The sequence below is a fragment of the Dasypus novemcinctus genome, chromosome 8 (assembly GCF_030445035.2).
Source record: "Dasypus novemcinctus isolate mDasNov1 chromosome 8, mDasNov1.1.hap2, whole genome shotgun sequence".
Classification (NCBI taxonomy): Eukaryota; Metazoa; Chordata; class Mammalia; order Cingulata; family Dasypodidae; genus Dasypus; species Dasypus novemcinctus.
Window position 1 is genome coordinate 103,085,895 of NC_080680.1, and position 18,274 is coordinate 103,104,168.

The window sequence follows — 18,274 nt, forward strand, 5'->3', positions numbered from 1 at the left end:
GCCCCTGATTCTCAAGACAGCCTGGAGTAATGGGCAGGTACCAGCTTTGGAGGCTGATACTCCTGGGTTAAGTTTCCAGTTTTTCTACTTACTAGCTCCACAATTTGGGCCAGATCAATTTCTCTGAACCTCATGTTTTTCATCTGCAAAATGGGTAAATATCTGCAAGGCTGTTTTAAGGATTAAGTGGGCAGAATGTATAACATATTTGTCCCAAGGATGAATAGGATAAAAGGCCCCCTCTTTTATTAAACAACTAGTAAAACTCTGTATAGTATTTTTTTAGAAAAGTTAAGGAAAACCTACTTTTGAGCCAGACACTTCCAAGTAGACTCATATTTGAGAGAGCCATTTACTATTATTGCATGCAAAGCCTCCAAGTTAATAAAGAATCCAAATCATAATAAAAATAGCTCTTGGTGATTGAGATTTCACCAAATTCCAGGCACTTCATCCACTGTAGTGGATGCCATGGTGCTGTGCCCAGATCCCCCATCAGTACTCAGTCACCAGGGAGATTAGTGGTTGCCCCCACTCAGCTGAGCCCTTCTTGGCAAATTGTCCTCCACTGAATGGGGCCACATCACCCAAGGCCATGTCCCCTCCTCAGGGAGAACTGACAGCCTGTCACTGGTTAATGTGGAAGTACAAAGCCTGGTCAATTCAGAGGTACAAATCACCCTTGCCTTGACTGGGGACAATTCCACAGGACCACCCAACTCCCCATGGAATCAGCTGGGGCTTTGCTGCAACTGCATGGCAGATGTGCTTCTCCTCTGTCCAGTCTGACTTTGCTCATCCCCTTACAAGTGGTGTTCCCTGGAGAACTCCCCCAAAAATGTTCTGCGTTCTCTACCACTGAATGTGTTTTCTAGAGGACCTGTCCTAAGACAAACAATGATCTCATATAATCTTTATGTTATCCCTATGAAAAGGGAATTCGTTTTCGCACTTTTCATATGAAACAAATGAGAATTTATTTTCTTTCATAAGTTTATAGAGCCAATAAGTAGCAGAATAAGGATTTGAATCTGTGTCTTGCTGACTTCATTCTCTTTATCACTGCACTGTGTAACATTCCCAAAGTAGTGGGATTAGCCAAACTCAGCCCTGGGACACAATTCAATATCTATCCCCTAGTCTTTAGTGAGAATAAATACAAGAATTATCCATTTAAGCAGCATGACTGTGCTTTTTAAAATAAAAATATGTAGCTTATACTGATGTTCAGTGCCTTGCACAAAGACCAACATCACATGTTTCTGCTTGGGCTTAGTTCCAGGCAGGAACAATATGGGTTTGCAGATAGATGTGCATATCTCCTCTTGCCAGAAATATGAACATGGAATCCAACAGACTCCCTTTTTTGCTTTGGCTGCCAAGGACTTTAAGGCCAACTTCAAATGTGGTCATTTCTTTATCTCAGATCTTGATACTGTCTATTCCTTCTGCTTCACATAGACTCCTCTTTTAGCCCCACTGAAAATCATGTTGTCCACTGTGCTTTTACTTAAGAACTCATTCCATGGCATGGATATAAATCACAATATCTGTGTACATCAGAGAAGGTAACCCTTTTCCTCCACACCCATACCCTTTTCAGGGAAACCTGTCCACCACAAGTGTTGGAGCCTCAGGCAGCCAAATGAGGGCCCATGTGACTGACCCCTCCTCCCTGGTCATTACCTGTTGGACCACAGCCTAGAGGAGCTCAACCATAGGGCAGACAGCAGAGGCCTATGTGACCTGACAGAGGGGGCTCTGTCAAAGCCATGTGATGCTTATTAATTGAGTCATTAGTTCCCTGTTTGGGAAATTCAAGTTGCATACGTGGAAAGATTTTGTTGGTTGACACTAATGTAGACAAAAGGCAGGCATAAGAAGAGAAGCTGAGTCACTTTCATTATAAAAAATGATTTTAGATCTCCTGCTGCTGAGGTCCCTAGATAGGCCATAAATATAGAACCATTCTCCAATTCCAGCTTTGTGAAGCCTGGCCCTATCTGGGCTCTTTTCTTCCCTTGTGAAATTCTACCTTTACATTATTGCTATATACATACACTCCCCATTTATACAGAATATGCAGCCACCCTGGTGTGTTTCTGATCCTTGACAAAAATGTGTGTGTGAATATATATGTGTGTATTTATGTATTTATGTGTGCATGTAGGTATAATATATATTATTATCCATATATATTGAATAGCCTATATACATGCATCTATAGAAATGTGCACATATGTATGTATACATAATGATTAATGAATACATGTTGGAGACAAGATTCCAAAACTAGGTCTTTCATTTGACTTACACCAGCTTTCAAGAACGAAGTTAAGCAATCATTTAAAAATTGGTTGATTACAGTAAAATTTTGAATTTTCAGCTTTTCTCAAAGAAAATCTAAACAACTGGCAGCATGGGGATATTAGTTGCAGGTGGTAAGAACTGGCTGGCACCAAATCACAGATGGCCCACTCTGATGGAGCCTGGAGTATCCAGCTCATCCCAAACTCCTTTCCCTATTGTTTCCCAACACTAAGGCCTTTCTTTTCCCTAACACTCACCCTTACCCCTTGTCCTCATCCCCTGGTGACCACTAATCTACTTACTGTCTCTGCAAATTTGCCAATTCTCATCATCTCTTATAAGTGATATCTTACAATATTTGTCCTTTTGCATCTTACCTTGCTTCACTGAGCAGTGTTTTCAAGCTTCTTTCATGCTGCAAGATCTTATCACCAAAAATATTTTTTTGCATGTATGTTCCACACTTAATTTATCTATTCCTTTGTTGATGGACACAGGGTTTTTTCCATCCTTTGGTTATTGTTAATAATTCTTCTATAAACATAGGTGTACAAGTATCTATTTGAAACCCTTTTCTCACTTTCTTTGAGTATATGCTTAGAAATGGAATTGCCAAGTTGTGTGGTAATTCCATATTTAACTTTCTGAGAAAATGTCATATTGCTTTCCACAGTGACTCCACCATTTTACATTTCCACCAACAGTGCAATAAATTCCTATTTCTCCATATCCTCTCTAATACTTCTTATTTTTTTCCTTCCATCCTCCTTCCCTTCCTCCCTTCCTTCCTTCTCTTTCATTCTCTCTCCCTCTTTCTAGTAATAGCCATCCTTATACTTGTGAAGTGGCTTCTTATTGTTTTTATGTGCATTTTTCCTAATAGCTAATGATAGAGCATTTTTATATGCTTATTAACCATTTGAAATTTTTTATTTTGAAATGTCTAGTCAAAGTCCTTGCCCTTTTTTTAATTGTTTTTTTAGTCTTTTTGTTATTGAATTGTATAAGTTCTTTTTACATTTTTGGATATTAAAAGCCCTTATCTGATGTATGGTTTACAATTATTTTCTCCTATTCTGTAAGTTGTCTTTTCACTTTCTTGATATCATGACCAAGTGGGATTTATCATAGGAATGCAAGGGTGTGTCAACATAAGAAAATCAATAAATACAGTACACCAGAAAAATAGAATGAAGGGAGAAAATCATGTGATTATGAATTTGAAGATCAGTTTTTCCATTTCTGCAAAAAAGAAAGCTGGGATATTGGTAGGGATTGTATTGAATCCATAGATTGCTTGGTGGAATATTGACATCTTAATAATATTAACTCATCTAATCCATGAAGATGGCATATCTTGTCATTTATTTAGGTCCTCTTTCATTTCTTTCAGCAGTGTTTTGTAGTTTTCAGTGTACAAGTTTTTAAAAATATTTTTGGTTAAATTTATTCTAAAGTATTTTATTCTTTTAGAAGTGATTATAAATGTAATTGTTTTCATAATTTCCCCTTCAGATTTCTTGTTATAGTGAATAGGAAAACAATTTATTTTTAGATGTTGATCCTGTACTCAGCCACTTATTTATTAGCTCTAATGGTTTTCTTGTGGATTCCTTTGGATTTTCTTTATGTAACATCATATTACCTGCAAAGAGAAATAGTTTTACTTCTTCCTTTTCAATTTAGATTCCTTTTATTTCTTTTTCTTTACTAATTGCTCTGGCCAGAATTTCTAGTACATTATTAAATACCAGTGGTGAAAATAGGCATCCTTATTATGTACCTGATCTTAAGAGCAAAGCGTTAAGTCTTTCATCAGTGAGAATAATGCCAGCTCTGAATTTTTCATAAATGGTTTTTATCATGTTGATAAAGTTCTCTTTTATTCCTCATTTTCTGAGTGTTTTTATCAAGAGAGGTGCTGGATTTTGACAAATGCCTTTTCTGTGTCTATTAAAATAATCATCTGCTTTTTTCTTTCATTCTATATCATTGTGTATTGCATTGATTTATTTCGTTATGTTGAACCATCCTTGCATTCCTAGGATAAATCCCATTTGGCCATGATATATGATGTTTTTAATATGCTATTGGATTTGGTTTGTTAGTGTCTTTTAAAGATTTATGCATTATATTCAACAGGGAAATTGGTCTGTAATTTTCTTTTTTTTGTGATAGCTTTACTAGGCTTTGCTATCTGGGTAACGTTTTAGAGGAAGGAGACATTGAGTAACTTGCCCAAAGCCACATGGCTATTAAGAGTGAAGGTGGGATTTGGACCCATGTCTACCTCAGTCCTCGGCCCTAGGCTGGTCAACTTTCTCTCATGCCTGATTTGTCCCTGTCCCGTTGTCTCCTTATACCATGACTGGCACATTGTCAATGTTTGTAAACAAGTGAAAACAGGCTGTGTGGGTGGGGAGGTCGGGGAGAGGTTGGCTTGTCTGCACATGTCTGTTCCTGGCCCTCAGTGTCAGCAGTGAAACATATCTGTACCCTAAAATGGGAGAGAAAGTAGCTGCCTTTCTTTCTTTTTACCCACAGGGAGCAGCTTCGTGGTGAGTGAAGGGAGCTACTTGGATATCTCTGACTGGTTAAACCCGGCTAAGCTATCCCTGTATTACCAGATCAATGCCACCTCGCCATGGGTGAGGGACCTCTGCGGACAGAGGACCACCGATGCCTGTGAGCAGCTCTGCGACCCAGAAACAGGTGAGCCATGGAGGACAGGGCTGGGGAGAGAGAGTGGGAGGGTGTAGGTTAAAGGACTTCTAAAGAATCATGGATTCTGAGCGACTGACAAGACACCCTGCAATGGCTACATGGGAAAAAGAGCTAGAAAACAAGTCGTGTATTTTATGTAAGGTTCCAGCCATCCAGTTGGTGTTTTTAGTATGTGCTGCAAGTGCCTGACAAAGGAGAAATGCTGATAGACCCACAGAACTCAGAGTCAGAAAAGGATGCCAGCAAAGCTCTTGACATGTTACAGATACTTCTGAAATCAGATCCTATCTCTGCTTCTAACCACCTGGGTATTCTTTGGCAAAACACTTCCTTGCTCTATCAGTTTTCACATATAAAAAATGAGAATGAAAATAGCATGTAACAGGCCTGTTGTTCGGATTAAATGAGATAATGCAGGGAAAGCTCTTAGCATGTTCTTTTGTTATTTATTCAACAGATATTTCTTGAGTAGCCAGGCCCCTTTGTCTGCATTGGGAACCCAGCAATGAACAAAATAGGCAGAATCTCTGCCCTAATTGAACTCACATTCTGGTGAGGGAGATACTAAACCTGAACTGTCTAATATGGTGATAGCCACTAGCTATGTGTGGTTATTTAAATTAAAACTGAAGTTAGTTAAAATAAAATAAAACTTCAGTGTACTAGTCACACGAACCACATTTCAAGTTCTTCATATAAGTTTGCAATGACTATTCAGAAAAGATGGAGAATGGGCATTTGGATTCATAAAAGAGATCTTAGCTGGAGGTTAGATATCTATGAGTCAGCAGCATGTAGATGGTGTTTAAAGCCATGAGACACTTATCATATTTATAGTAAGTGCTCAGTAAATAGACAATGTCTTATTCATAGTTGTTGCTCCATAAATGGCAGTTATTACTGTCCATAAATAGGGAAACAGGAGTCAGAGAGAGGAAGAAACTTGCCAAAGTTACAAAGGAAGTTAAAAGCAGAGCTGGGATTAAAACCCCAGGTTGCCTTTTTCCCTGTCCTCTGATCCTCCCACAATCCCACACTGCTAGGAAGTTTACCATTTGTATTGGCTGCTTTTCACCAACACAAGTTCTATTAGCAAGAGTCTGGCTGGCTTGCCTGGAGAACTCATTGCACTGACGTCATGGTGACAACCTCTGTGTAGAGCCAAAGGGGGCTCAGCAGCCTGGACCGAGGGTCTGCTGCCTCTGTCTGAGCATTCCTCCACTTCTCTGTGGGGTAAGAGTTGAACAGTAAGGACCTGGCTTCCGCAGGCTGATCTATGCATCTCTGCAGAGTGGAGCCAGGACTTGGCTTTCTAGCCACCATTCTCTTCTGGCCTCTAGTCAGGAACCCTGCTCAGACTCATTTTTTGCAGCCTTTATATAAACCTCCTAAGGAAACAATTTGGAAAATGCACTGTAGCTCTAGGGCACCACATGACCAGACAGCTGAAGCTTTTTTCTTTCTCTTAAACAGTCTTTACTCATTTAAAGCACTTTCACCTTTACCAATATTTCTCACTGCTAACACATATACACACACACATTCTGTCTCTCTCTCTCTCTTTCTCTCTCTCTCTCTCATTATCTTCTACCCATTAGCCAGACCTTGTTAAATTATGTGCCTCTGGATCTGGACTCTGGAGTGATTCTGTTTTCTTTTTCTTTCCTTAAAAATGAAGCAAGATTCTTGTTTGGAGGGAACAGAAGAGAGCCCCTTCTTTACCTTTGGGAACTCTCCATGTGGCCAAAGCTGGGCAGAGTGGTGAATGCATGAGGGTCTGACCTTCTGGTTTCCCAGTAGATTTGCTATACACAAGCCTGTGGCTGGTGATGATCTTCTCTATTGGCTGCAGTCTTGAGTGCATAGTTTCAAGCCATGAGTTATCCAAGGAGCAGGCATGTGTTAGTTTTGAAGATGATAAGCTCTTCCCCCAATATCACTTAGAATTAAACTCATATTACACATGGGAAGTGGACTTGGCCCAGTGGATAGGGAGTCTGTCTACCACATGGGAGGTGCACGGTTCAAACCCTGGGCCTCCTTGATCTGTGTAGAGCTGGCCCATGCACAGTTCTGATGCGCACAAGGAGTGTCATGCCATGCAGGGATGTCCCCCGTGTAGGGGAGTCCCATGCGCAAGGAGTGCGCCCCAGAAGGAGAACCACCCAGCGCGAGAAAAAGTGCAGCCTGCCCAGGAATGGGGCCGCCCACACAGAGAGCTGACACAACAAGATGACACAATAAAAAGAAATACAGATTCCCGTGCCACTGACAACAACAGAAGCAGACAAAAAGAAGACGCAGCAAAATGGACACAGAGAACAGACAACTAGGGTATGGGGAGCAGGGAAGGGGAGAGAAATAAATAAAATAAATCTGAAAAAAGAAACTCATATTACACATAAACACCCACACACATACTCCCCTTAGAACTGTGGATGTCTCTAGCATCCACTGGGTCTTGCTCCTCAGTTTAATAGCCTATGGTATTGATGTCCAGAGGAGAAAAATGATGGGTCCAAGATCACACAGCCAGCAGATGGCAGAGCCAGGACTTAAGCCCAGGAGCCCATACTCTCACCTGGTGCTTCTCCAGCCTCAGTCAGTCTGAAGTGGGCCCTGAGGTCTTACATTACTAGTGAGCCACCAGCCATTGCTGATGCTTCTGGCCCAAGGACTACAGATGATGCAGAAAGGTTCCAAATATTCTTCCTCCCAAACAGTCCTCTCATGTTCTTACTCACAGTGAAAGACCCAGCTGCTAAATTTGTAAATTTAATTTCCCACAAAATCATGTTCACTTCTGTCCCCTCATCTTCTCTCTCTGTTTGCCACGTACCTTTGGCTGTAGCCACACCAGCCACCGGCAGCAACCTGAAGACACCATGCTCTCTCATGCCTCCACCCCTTCACAGGTTGTGTCCTTCCCCTGGAATATCTTTCTCCTACTTCTACTAGGAGATGGGACATCCTTTCTATTTTTGTCTCATTTAACCCAAAGATCCTTCCTCCTAGAGGTATATTCCCTGACTCTCATACTCCCAGTCCCAGCTGGTTCAAGGAGCCCCCTTCTCTGCTCCCAGTCAATGTTCTTGTCTTATCTGGATCTATCCCCAGACTAAAACTTTTGGGGACAGAAAAGAGGAGTCAAAGCATATGTTTGGCTCATCTCCCTATCTCTAAAATTTAGCATAGCCATTGACATATAATTAATGCACTGAGAATAAAGAAAGGAGGAGGAAAAGAAGGAATTTCCTCTTTCTGTGGTCTTTTAAATGTGGTCAATTTTAGTGGTTCCTTCATGGCCTCATGCACATGAACTCAAATTAAATATTCTCTAGCTCTAAACTGGGCCACCAAGAACTGTCCAGTAGCCAGTCAGCTGACCTCTAGGATTATCTGGTCTCATCCTCCTTTTGAGGCACATCCTAAGAATATATCCTCTTTGCATTCTCCGCTCTGCCTGTACTCTGTTTTACCCTAAACTCCCCATACAGAGTCTCTCCTTCTGATTAGAGTTCAGTCTCCTCCCTCTACATGAAATGCCTTCCACTCTTTAATCATCCACTTTCCAAAATCCTACCCACTTAGGCTTAATCACCTCTCATTCCCTCTGGGTAGAGTGAATAACTTCCACAGTATCATCAGAATTATCTGTTGACTAAAAACTGAATTAATTTGTGTTATTGTTTGGAAAAGTGTATCTCCTCTGCGAAATTATAATCTCCTAAAAGCCAGGTATAGTATTCTTATTTATTCCTGTATCCCCGTATCCTTCCCACCTTTTTGCCCAGTGAAGCACATTATTCATATGGGTCATTCAAAGTATAAATGGATGGACCTTATCTACAGGTAAGAAATGGAAATGAAAACAGGCTAATATTTTCATGTGACTTGACTCAGAGCTGCTTTGTAGAGTTCATTTCAATTCCTTAGATTTAATTTAAGCAAGAGTCTCTGAATTCCACAACTGGTAAGTTTCTGTATTAAATGCTATGGGAAATCACAGACAAATTCGACAGTGTTCCTAACTTCATGGAAATTACATTCTCATAAGAATAAAACGGATCTGCTCATATATAGCTATTATAAAAAACTCAGTGTGGTATGGATTAAAAATTAAGTGCAAACTAAATGCCTCTTATATTTAGGTCTTTGATCCATTTTGAGGTGATTTTTACACAAGGTGATAGGTAGGGATCCTCCTTCTTTTTTGGCAAGTGGAAATCCACTTTTCCCAGCACGATTTGTTGATGAACATTCTTTCTCAATTGAGTGGTCTTTGCCTCCTTGTCAAAAATCAGGTGTCTATAAAGGAGAAGTTTGATTTCTAAGCAGTCAGTTTGATTCCGTTGAACTGTATGTCTGTCCTTGTACCATTCTCATGATTACGGTGGCTTTGTAATAACTTGTAAGATTGGGAACTGTGAGTCCTCCAACTTTTTTCTTCTTTTCCAAGATGGCTTTAGCTATCTGGAGCCCCTTTATCCTTCCACATAAATTTGATAATTGGCTCTTGCATTTGTGCAAAGAAAGTTGTTGGAATATTTATTGGGATTGAATAGAATCTATAAATCACTTTGTGTAGGATTGACATCTTAACAATATTTAGTCTTTCCCATGAACATGGAATGTCATTCCATTTATTAGGTGTCATTTGATTTCTTTTAGCAATGTTTTATTGTTTTCTGTATATGAATCCTTAATATCCTTGGTTAAATTTATTACTAGATATTTGATTCTTTTAATTGCTATTATAAATGGAATTTTTCCTTGATTTCTTCTTCTGATCGGTTCATTGCTTGTGTATATAAGCATTACTGATTTGGGGTGTTGGTCTTGTACCCCCATCAATTTGCTGAATATGTGAAGAAATGCTTCAAATCAACAACAAAAACAAACAGCAGATTCCCATGCCACTGACAACAACAGAAGCAGACAAAGAAAAACACGCAGCTAATAGACACAGAGAACAGACAACTGGGGTGGGGAAGAGGAGAGAAACAAATAAATAAACAAAATCTTAAAAAAAAAAACACACAAAAAACAGCTCCAATAAAAATTTGGCAAAATTTTGAATAGACATTTCTCCAAAGAAGATATAAAAATGACCAAAAAGCACAACATCATTAGCCATTAGGAAAGAGCAAATCAAATCCACAATGAGATATCATTTCATACCTACTAAAATGGCTACTACTTTTTAAATGGAAAATTACAGGTGTTGAAGAGGATGCATAGAAATAGGAACACTCATTCATTGCTGGTGGGAATATGAAATAGTTCAACCATTGTAGTAGACAATTTGGCTTTTCCTCAGAAAGTTAAGTATAAAATTATCATGACCCATTAATCTCACTGCTAGATATAAACTCAAAAGACTTGAAAGCAGGGAAAAATAGATATTTGCACACTGATGTTCATAGCTTCATTATTCACAAATGCAATTATTCACAATTGAATGAAGCAACCGAAGTGTTCGTCAATTAAATAATGGATAGACAAAATGTGATATATGTATGTGTGTGTATAAATATATACATACACACACACACATTAGAATATTATTCGGGCGTAAAAAGGAATGAAGTCCTGGTAACATGCAGCAACATGGATGAACCTTGAAGACATCATGTTGAATGACACAAAAGGAAAAATACTGTACGATTTCACTGATATGAAAGAATTAGAATAAGTAAGCTCATAGAGTTAGAATATAAAATTGAGATTACCAGAGGCTGGAGTGGGGATAGGGAATAGGAAGTTAAAGTTTAAAATGTACAGTGTTCTTATTTGGAATGATGGAAATGTTTTGGTAATGAATGGTAGTGATAGTAGCACAACATTGTGAATGTAATTAACAGCACTGAAGTATATATATCCGAATGTGGTTAAATGGGGAAATGCTCGCTTGTATATATGGTAACAATAAACATTTTTTTAAAAATCCATGGAACTACTCTACACAAGTGAACCCTGATTTAAACCATGGACAACAGTTAATACTACAATTTTAAAAATGTGCTTTTATCAATTGTTACAAATGTCCCACACCAATGCAAGGTATTAATAATAGGGTGGTTATACATGATTCTTTTGTAAACCAACAACCTCTCTAATGAAGGATAAAAAGAAAAGAAATGCCTCATGCCTGGAGAATGGGGAGGAATATATCCTAAAAGGGAATTATAAGAGATACATCACAAAGGAAATGACTTTTTAGCTGAACCTCATAGAATTGGCAGGGAGTAGGAGATGGAATTTGCTTTATACCCCAAGAGGTTAGAAAGTTTAGAGTGGTTCCAGGGCCTGGAGAGCAGCAGGGTTGGGCCAGCCTCCAGGGCATGTACTGGCTATGAAGTGGAATGGGAGCTGGTGGAGTGGCTGGGATGAGTTTAGAAAGGTGAGATGAAAACCGCTCAGAGAAAGATGGAGAGCTGAAGACTCTGAGAACCTCTAAGGCTACGTCGGCACAGAAATAGAAACTACCCTCCGTATCTACCTGATAGAACACTTAGGCTTCCCCACTTTGCCCGCTTTCGGGAATTAGAATTTGTGGGGAGTTGTGGAAAAACTAAGCCCCCAGACTGTGCACATTCTATCAGCAGTGGCTTGCTTCCCTTAGTGGAGTCTCTCCTGTGGGGGAGATCAGGAGGGCTGGTCAGAGTCACAGAGTCAAAACATTAATTGATCGTCCTGCCTTAAAGCTTTTTTGGAAAGTGTCAGTAAGAAGGATCATTCCTTGCTAGTGATAGGGAAGGAGGAGCAAAGTGGGGGAGATGATACTGTAAAGAATATATAAATGCCTTGGTGCCTGGGTGAACCTGGCCACATTTTCCTGGCACTCTACCATAGCTCAGCTTAGGTGTGTTTTTCCATGGGCCTCAACATTGGCACCAACCACAGGGGTGACTAGGGAATGGGATCTGAAGTGCTGGAGACAGTGTGTATGGATTCCTAAGAAATGATTGTACCATCTCTTCCCAACTTTGTATTCAGTGATGTCACATTGATGGTTCGAAAATTGAAAATTTACAAATGAAATGGATACATGCTACAAATTAGAGCTTATTTTCTTTGGAAAGCTAGTTGTTAAATATTTACCATAGATGAGATGAGAACAAATCGATCAGGGACCAAGGCAAGGAAGGGCTCCGTGAAGACCTGAAAATAACATCAGAGAGTGGCATTATGCTCCTGTCCAGAATAGCCTCCCATTACTCTTCACCTCTTCGAGGGCAGAAAGTGGGCCCTCAAGGGCTACTTGCTGTATCGTCCCATATAATGCAGCACCAAACACTTCAAGTCATTTGGCCTCGACTCTTCTCATGGATAATGGGTACTTGTAAAACAGATTTACTGAATTTCTACACATGTGGTATTGTGCTAAGTCTGTACAGAAAACATTTGGCAAGATAGCCCAATCCACGTGGGACAAGAGACAGCAGAACCCTAATGTGCGAGTCCCTAATTCTCTGTTCCATCTATTTGCTACTCCATTCAGCAGGAAATAATTAAGGATTTAGTAATCCAGAGTAAAATCAGAGTACCCTTTGGAATCACATTGGATCTAGGTTCAAGTCCTTGCTTTTCCATGTACTATGTGGGGATTTGGGCAGGTCATTTAGCATATTCAAAACTCAATTTTTTATATATGTAAAATTGTGGATAATGATTCCACTCTGCAGGGTTGTTATAAGGATGAGATGAAGAATAAAATTTAAAATACACTAAGTATTGCACTTAATGTGTGGTGTGCAATCAATGCATAGTGTCTATTGTTATTTTTATAATAAATTATTCAGTCTTTTATGTGACATATTAATCAATAACTATTTCATGAGACACCTTTAAACCAGTAGTGTTCAACTGTGTTACGTTGTATGAGAAGAAAATAAGATATAATTTCTTCCCTGTTTGCTGATCACCTGATGGAGAAATTTATAATATGCTGGATATCCCTAGCTGCTGATCTTGTATTTAATCGTGTGTGGCTTTTGAACTTGTGCAGTGAAAACAAGTCAGAATTTGTCAATCTCAGTGCCAGCTTTGCCTTGAATTTGCCATTTGACCTTGGGTATGTCACATACTGTGAACTCCAGAGTCCTTTCTTCAACAAGAGTGTGAGAAAAGACATAATTTTAAAGCTAGAAATGTTCCTAAGATCATCTAGTCTGATCTATAAATGGACACTGAGTACCACTGAGGCTAAGGAAGTTAGCCATTGTCATTCATTGAATTAGTGGCAAGATACAAATTGCAACCCTAAATATTTCCTATTTTCCAGCTCAAAACGCATGTTTCTGTGACCTTTTAAACACCAATAACTTAGAGTGTATGATTGAAACAATTTGTAAATGGCATTTAAAGCAGATTGAATTTTCTTTTCACAATTGATATGAACTTCAGTCATGTTCGCCATCACATCTAGTTTATTTTCATGTCTTCAACAGCACTTTTCATTTATAATAGGATATGAATTGAGAATATAGTATGTGCAGTTATGTCATATACTGTCTTGTCTTAAACTAAATATTTCTCATGTTTATAGATTTTTTTTATTTTTGCTGAGCTCTATGTTATTAAAGTTTAAAGGGATACAAGAACTTTATGAAGCTCTAAAGTCCAAGAATTCACAGAATGGAAGATGTCCCTGCATTAAAAGAGATTGAAATATGTGGGGTTGTAGGGAATATCAGAGATATGGAGGGTTCAAGTAAGACAAGTGTGTAGGTGAGATGTTCAGTCAAATAAACTGAGATCTATCTACTGAGAGCCAACTTTAGGAAGATCAGAGAGGAGATTTATATATGAGAACGTGAATTTTATAAAGATGAAACTTATCTTGTTTATTGCTGTGTTTCAAGGACTAAAAGAGTTTGTGCATATATATAAATACCAATAGCAGTATGTTATGCATCGATAGCATCACTAATCATTTTGAACGTAAATAAAACAAACCCTATCCTTTATCTCTTAAGGTTTAGCCTATATCCAACTATGCTGCAACTCCTGTGAACTTCAGCTGGGAAACTGAGTCAGGCTGCTCCAATGAATCCATGATTTTCTCTACCTGACAGTTCTGTGGTCCCGACTAGCACAAAACTTACCTAAATGGATTGTCAGTTAGTGTGCCTCACCTCATAACCTTTGTTTAGACATACGAGACAATGGAATCAGGACTTTTAAAACAATTTTCAACAGAAGCATTGAAACAACAACAACAAACCAAGATGTTTCTGCTTTAAATTCCATGAAATGAATTGATTAGTTATAAAAACCCATTTTTCTCATCAGGTTGATCCATTTGCTGCAGCTTCATTATCTATGTATAGCAGGTGGTGGTGAATCAACAGTGACTAGATGTAGCTTCCAGTTAAAAGAGATGTGGTGGGGTTTTGGTGAGATACCTGGAGCAACTTGAACACAAGAGGAACAAAAAAAGCATCTACAATTTATTATTCCCGTACTATGTAGCTAGCACCATACTGAGGCTTTGTAACCACCTTGACCTTCTCAATAGCATTTCTGGGTAGTTATTATTGCCCCATTTTCCATAGAAGAAGCTGTACCTTAAAGCATTTGATTGACATTGCCAAGGTCATATGTTTACTAAGTATCACAGCTGGGATGTGGACTGGACTGAATGACGAGATATTGTTATGTCAAGTCAGTATGTGTGAGAGAGGTATTCTTCCTTTGATGGGCATTTGCAGAGAATTCTCAGGCAGGCATGAATCCTTTGGACAAAGAATTCACAGGATGAGTTGACTTGAAAAAATAAAAAGACCCAATTGGGGACAAAACAAATATGCAGACCTGAGAGATGGAATTGTGACAGCACTTATGAGTTGCGGAGAAACCATTTTTTATCTCTGTTTGGAAGTCTTGCTACATTTGGTTTAAATGTGTTGTGAAATGTTATGTCATGGAAGAGGGTTGAGGTCCTTTTCTAAAAAAAAGGACAATCTGTGTCAAAGATGTCATGTAGTTTCAGAGGACCCACAGCAGCAAGCAACAGTACTAACAGTGCTAACTGTTCAGAAACTGGGGAGGACGAATTGTAACCCATTGTAGAATGGATTAAAAAAGAGACTGAAAGTTTTCCTTATTGGGGGTTGCGATCCCACTGAAAGTCCAGAGTGAACTTTTCCTCTGAATAATAAAGAAAAACGTTGTGGGAGGCCTGAAATCTCCTATCTCCGATTACGTCTGGGATACAGATACCAAAAAGGAGGGAGCTTTCAGCTTTTAAGACCAGAGTTTATCATCATAAATATAATCTACTGCCATTTAAATTAGAGGAGATTTAATTGTATTCAACAAATGGGTTTAAAGAAAAAAAATGTTGAGTCTCTTATAGCAGTGTGTGTCCTACTATTTTCCTATAAAAATTGTTCCAGGAAGCTTTTAATTGTACTTGTGATACTTTATGATAAATAATCGATAAGCCCAAGTATGGAAAAGGAAGATGATGGTAAAAGTATAGTTTAAAGTTTGGGGTCATATTAGGACACAAAATCACTCGTTAACCATGAGTCACTTCCAGCAGCCAGTGTGATCAGGGTCCTTGCAAGTGCTTCTCCCTCTGCGTGGAATGGTCTGCGCTCCGCTCACCCCTGCTTCTTATCAACCCCATTCTTCCTTTGCCTAGCTCTTTCCTCTCCTTCCTGTTTCAGGGAAAGTGTCACTTCTTCAGGGAAGACTAGACTAGACTATTTAAGGCTCCATGTTTTATACTCCATTACTGTTCTCTGTTTTCCTCTATGCTAACTCAAAATTGTAATGTTTACTCATATGGCGCTAACTGCATAAGGCACTCTTAAGCACTTCGCATGTATTATTTCATTTAATCCCCTCAGCAACCCTATGAGGTATGTACTGTGACATTTTAACTAAACCAAGTCACACGCGATTACAAGACATACCATAATTTATTACAGAATGGGTTACAAAAGAGACTGAAAGAGAAAAAATGCAGCCAATCATAAACAATCAGTATAAGATGCATCTTGATTTCAGAGATGTTAAAATGTGCAAAGTCATGCATCTTGGAATTAATTAAATATCATATTATTATCACCATTTTACAGATGAGGAAACTCAATCACAGAAAGGTTAATGGATTTTCCTAAAGTCAAACATCTAGAAAATGCTGGAGTATAGGTTTGATTGTGTCTGTATTATTCACTGCTTTATCTGCAAACCTAGTGTGCTCTTGATATTTAATAATGGAAAATGAAGTAAATGAATGAAAGATGAAATACTAGACTTGGAGACAAATTCAATGGGCTTCATTCCTAGCTTTGCAATTTACTTATGGTATGACCTTTGAGAAGTCACTTTTTCTCTCTGAGCCTCAGTTTCTCCATTTATAATAAAGGGGGGTTTACACTCAATATTTTCTTAGTGCCCTATAGATACTCCATGAACTGTAAATCTATATTGAAAGCCAATGGTATGCCCGACTCTGGCTTTGGGGAATGTACAAAGGAAATGAGAAATGCTTCTTGTACCCAGGAAGGACATTCAATAAATAGATACACACAAGAAACTGGGACTAGCACAAGCATCCACACTTGAGCACTGGATTCAAATCCCAGCATGACCTTAGACACTTTGCTTCCCCTTACTGCACTTCTCTTTTTCTCAGTAGTAAAACAGAGGCAATCATACCACTCTAGCAGTCCTCAGAGGATTGTTTTTAGGATTTAACTAGATAAAGCATATTGAACACTTAGCATAATGCCTGAGCATTAAGCTCATTAAACATCACTTACTGTTATACTTGTGGTCAAAATACAGATTAAATGAAATGAGTATTGTAGGATCATAAAGAGAGGAGCAGGAACAATGAGCTTAGGAGTCAGGGAAGGCTTCCTGGAGAGGGAGGGACTAGAGTTGGATCATGAAGCAAAAGTATGATTGTGATAGAGCTATTCTGTTCAAAACAGTAATAGCTACCCATGCATAACTACTTAATTAAAATGTAAATTAATTAAATTTAAAATTTAAAATTCAGTTCCTCAGTGATACTCAGTAACCACATGTGACTAACAACTGTCATATTGGAGAGCACTTCCATTGCTGCAGGTTCCATCAGACAATACTGTGATAGAAAGTGAAAAGTGAACTTAATTTCATTCATTCAGAATATTTATTGAGTTGCAGTGCTGTGCTAGGTACTCTGCTGTGTGCTGGGAATCAACAGAGAGCTCAAACAGTCCCAGTGCGTACTTACAGAGTTTTTATTCTAGTGCTAGGGTCAGCAAACTACAGCCTGAAAGCCAATTGCTATTTTGTAAATACAGTTTTATTGGAACATTGAGATCCTCATTAATTTATGTATTGCCTATGACTTTTTGTGCTACAAAAGCAGGTTGAGTAGACATGACAGTGACCCTATAGCTTGCAAAACCTAAAATATTATATATCTGGCCCTTTACAGATAGTTTGCCAACCCCTAGTCTAGTAGATTAATTTAATACCTTGACATTTGAGTTGAAAGACTGACTTTGGTATTCATTCATTCATTCATTCATTCATTCATTCATATTTTTTTTGTAGTTTTCTGTTTTTATTAGCAGCCAGTCTAATAGGTATAAGATGATATCTCATTGTAGTTTTTTTTTAATTATTTATTTATTTTTAAAAATTACATTCAAAAAATATGAGGTCCCATTTAACCCCACCGCCCCCACCCCCCACTCCCCCCATAGCAACACTTGCTCCCATCATCGTGACACATCCATTGCACCTGGTAAGAACATCTCTGAGCATCACTGCACCCCATAGTCAATGATCCACATCATAGCCCACACTCTCCCACGTTCCATCCAGTGGGCCCTGGGGGATCTACAATGTCCCGTAATTGTCCGTGAAACACCACCCAGGACAACTCGACGTCCCGTAACCGGCTCCACCTCTCATCTCTTCCTCCCATTCCCCAAACCCAGCAGCCACCATGGCTACCCTTCCCACACCCATTCCACATTTTCTCTGTGGACATTGGATTAGTTGTGTCCATTGCCCATCTATGTCAAGTGGGGGCTTAGATTCCATATGGATACTGGATGCACTCCTCCTGCTTTCAGTTGTAGACACTCTAGGCTCCATGGTGTGGTGGTTGACCTTCTTCAACTCCATGTTAGCTGAGTGGGGTAAGTCCAATAAATCAAAGTGTAGGAGCTGAAGTCTGTTGAGGCTCTGGGCCTGGGTGTCATATTATCAGTCCAGAGAT

The 18,274-nt window shown here is 39.1% G+C and overlaps 1 protein-coding gene across 3 annotated transcripts in view; it reads left to right on the forward strand.

Annotated features, from left to right (window-relative positions):
- The window catches only part of ASTN2 (astrotactin 2), a 950,369-nt gene that overhangs the window by 427,761 nt on the left and 504,334 nt on the right, over positions 1–18,274 (forward strand). For all 3 annotated transcript variants that reach the window (XM_058302487.1, XM_058302488.1, XM_058302489.1), the window contains one exon: positions 4,855–5,022. In XM_058302487.1, coding sequence (XP_058158470.1) covers positions 4,855–5,022 — 168 coding nt within the window. The remainder of the gene's footprint in view (positions 1–4,854; positions 5,023–18,274) is intronic.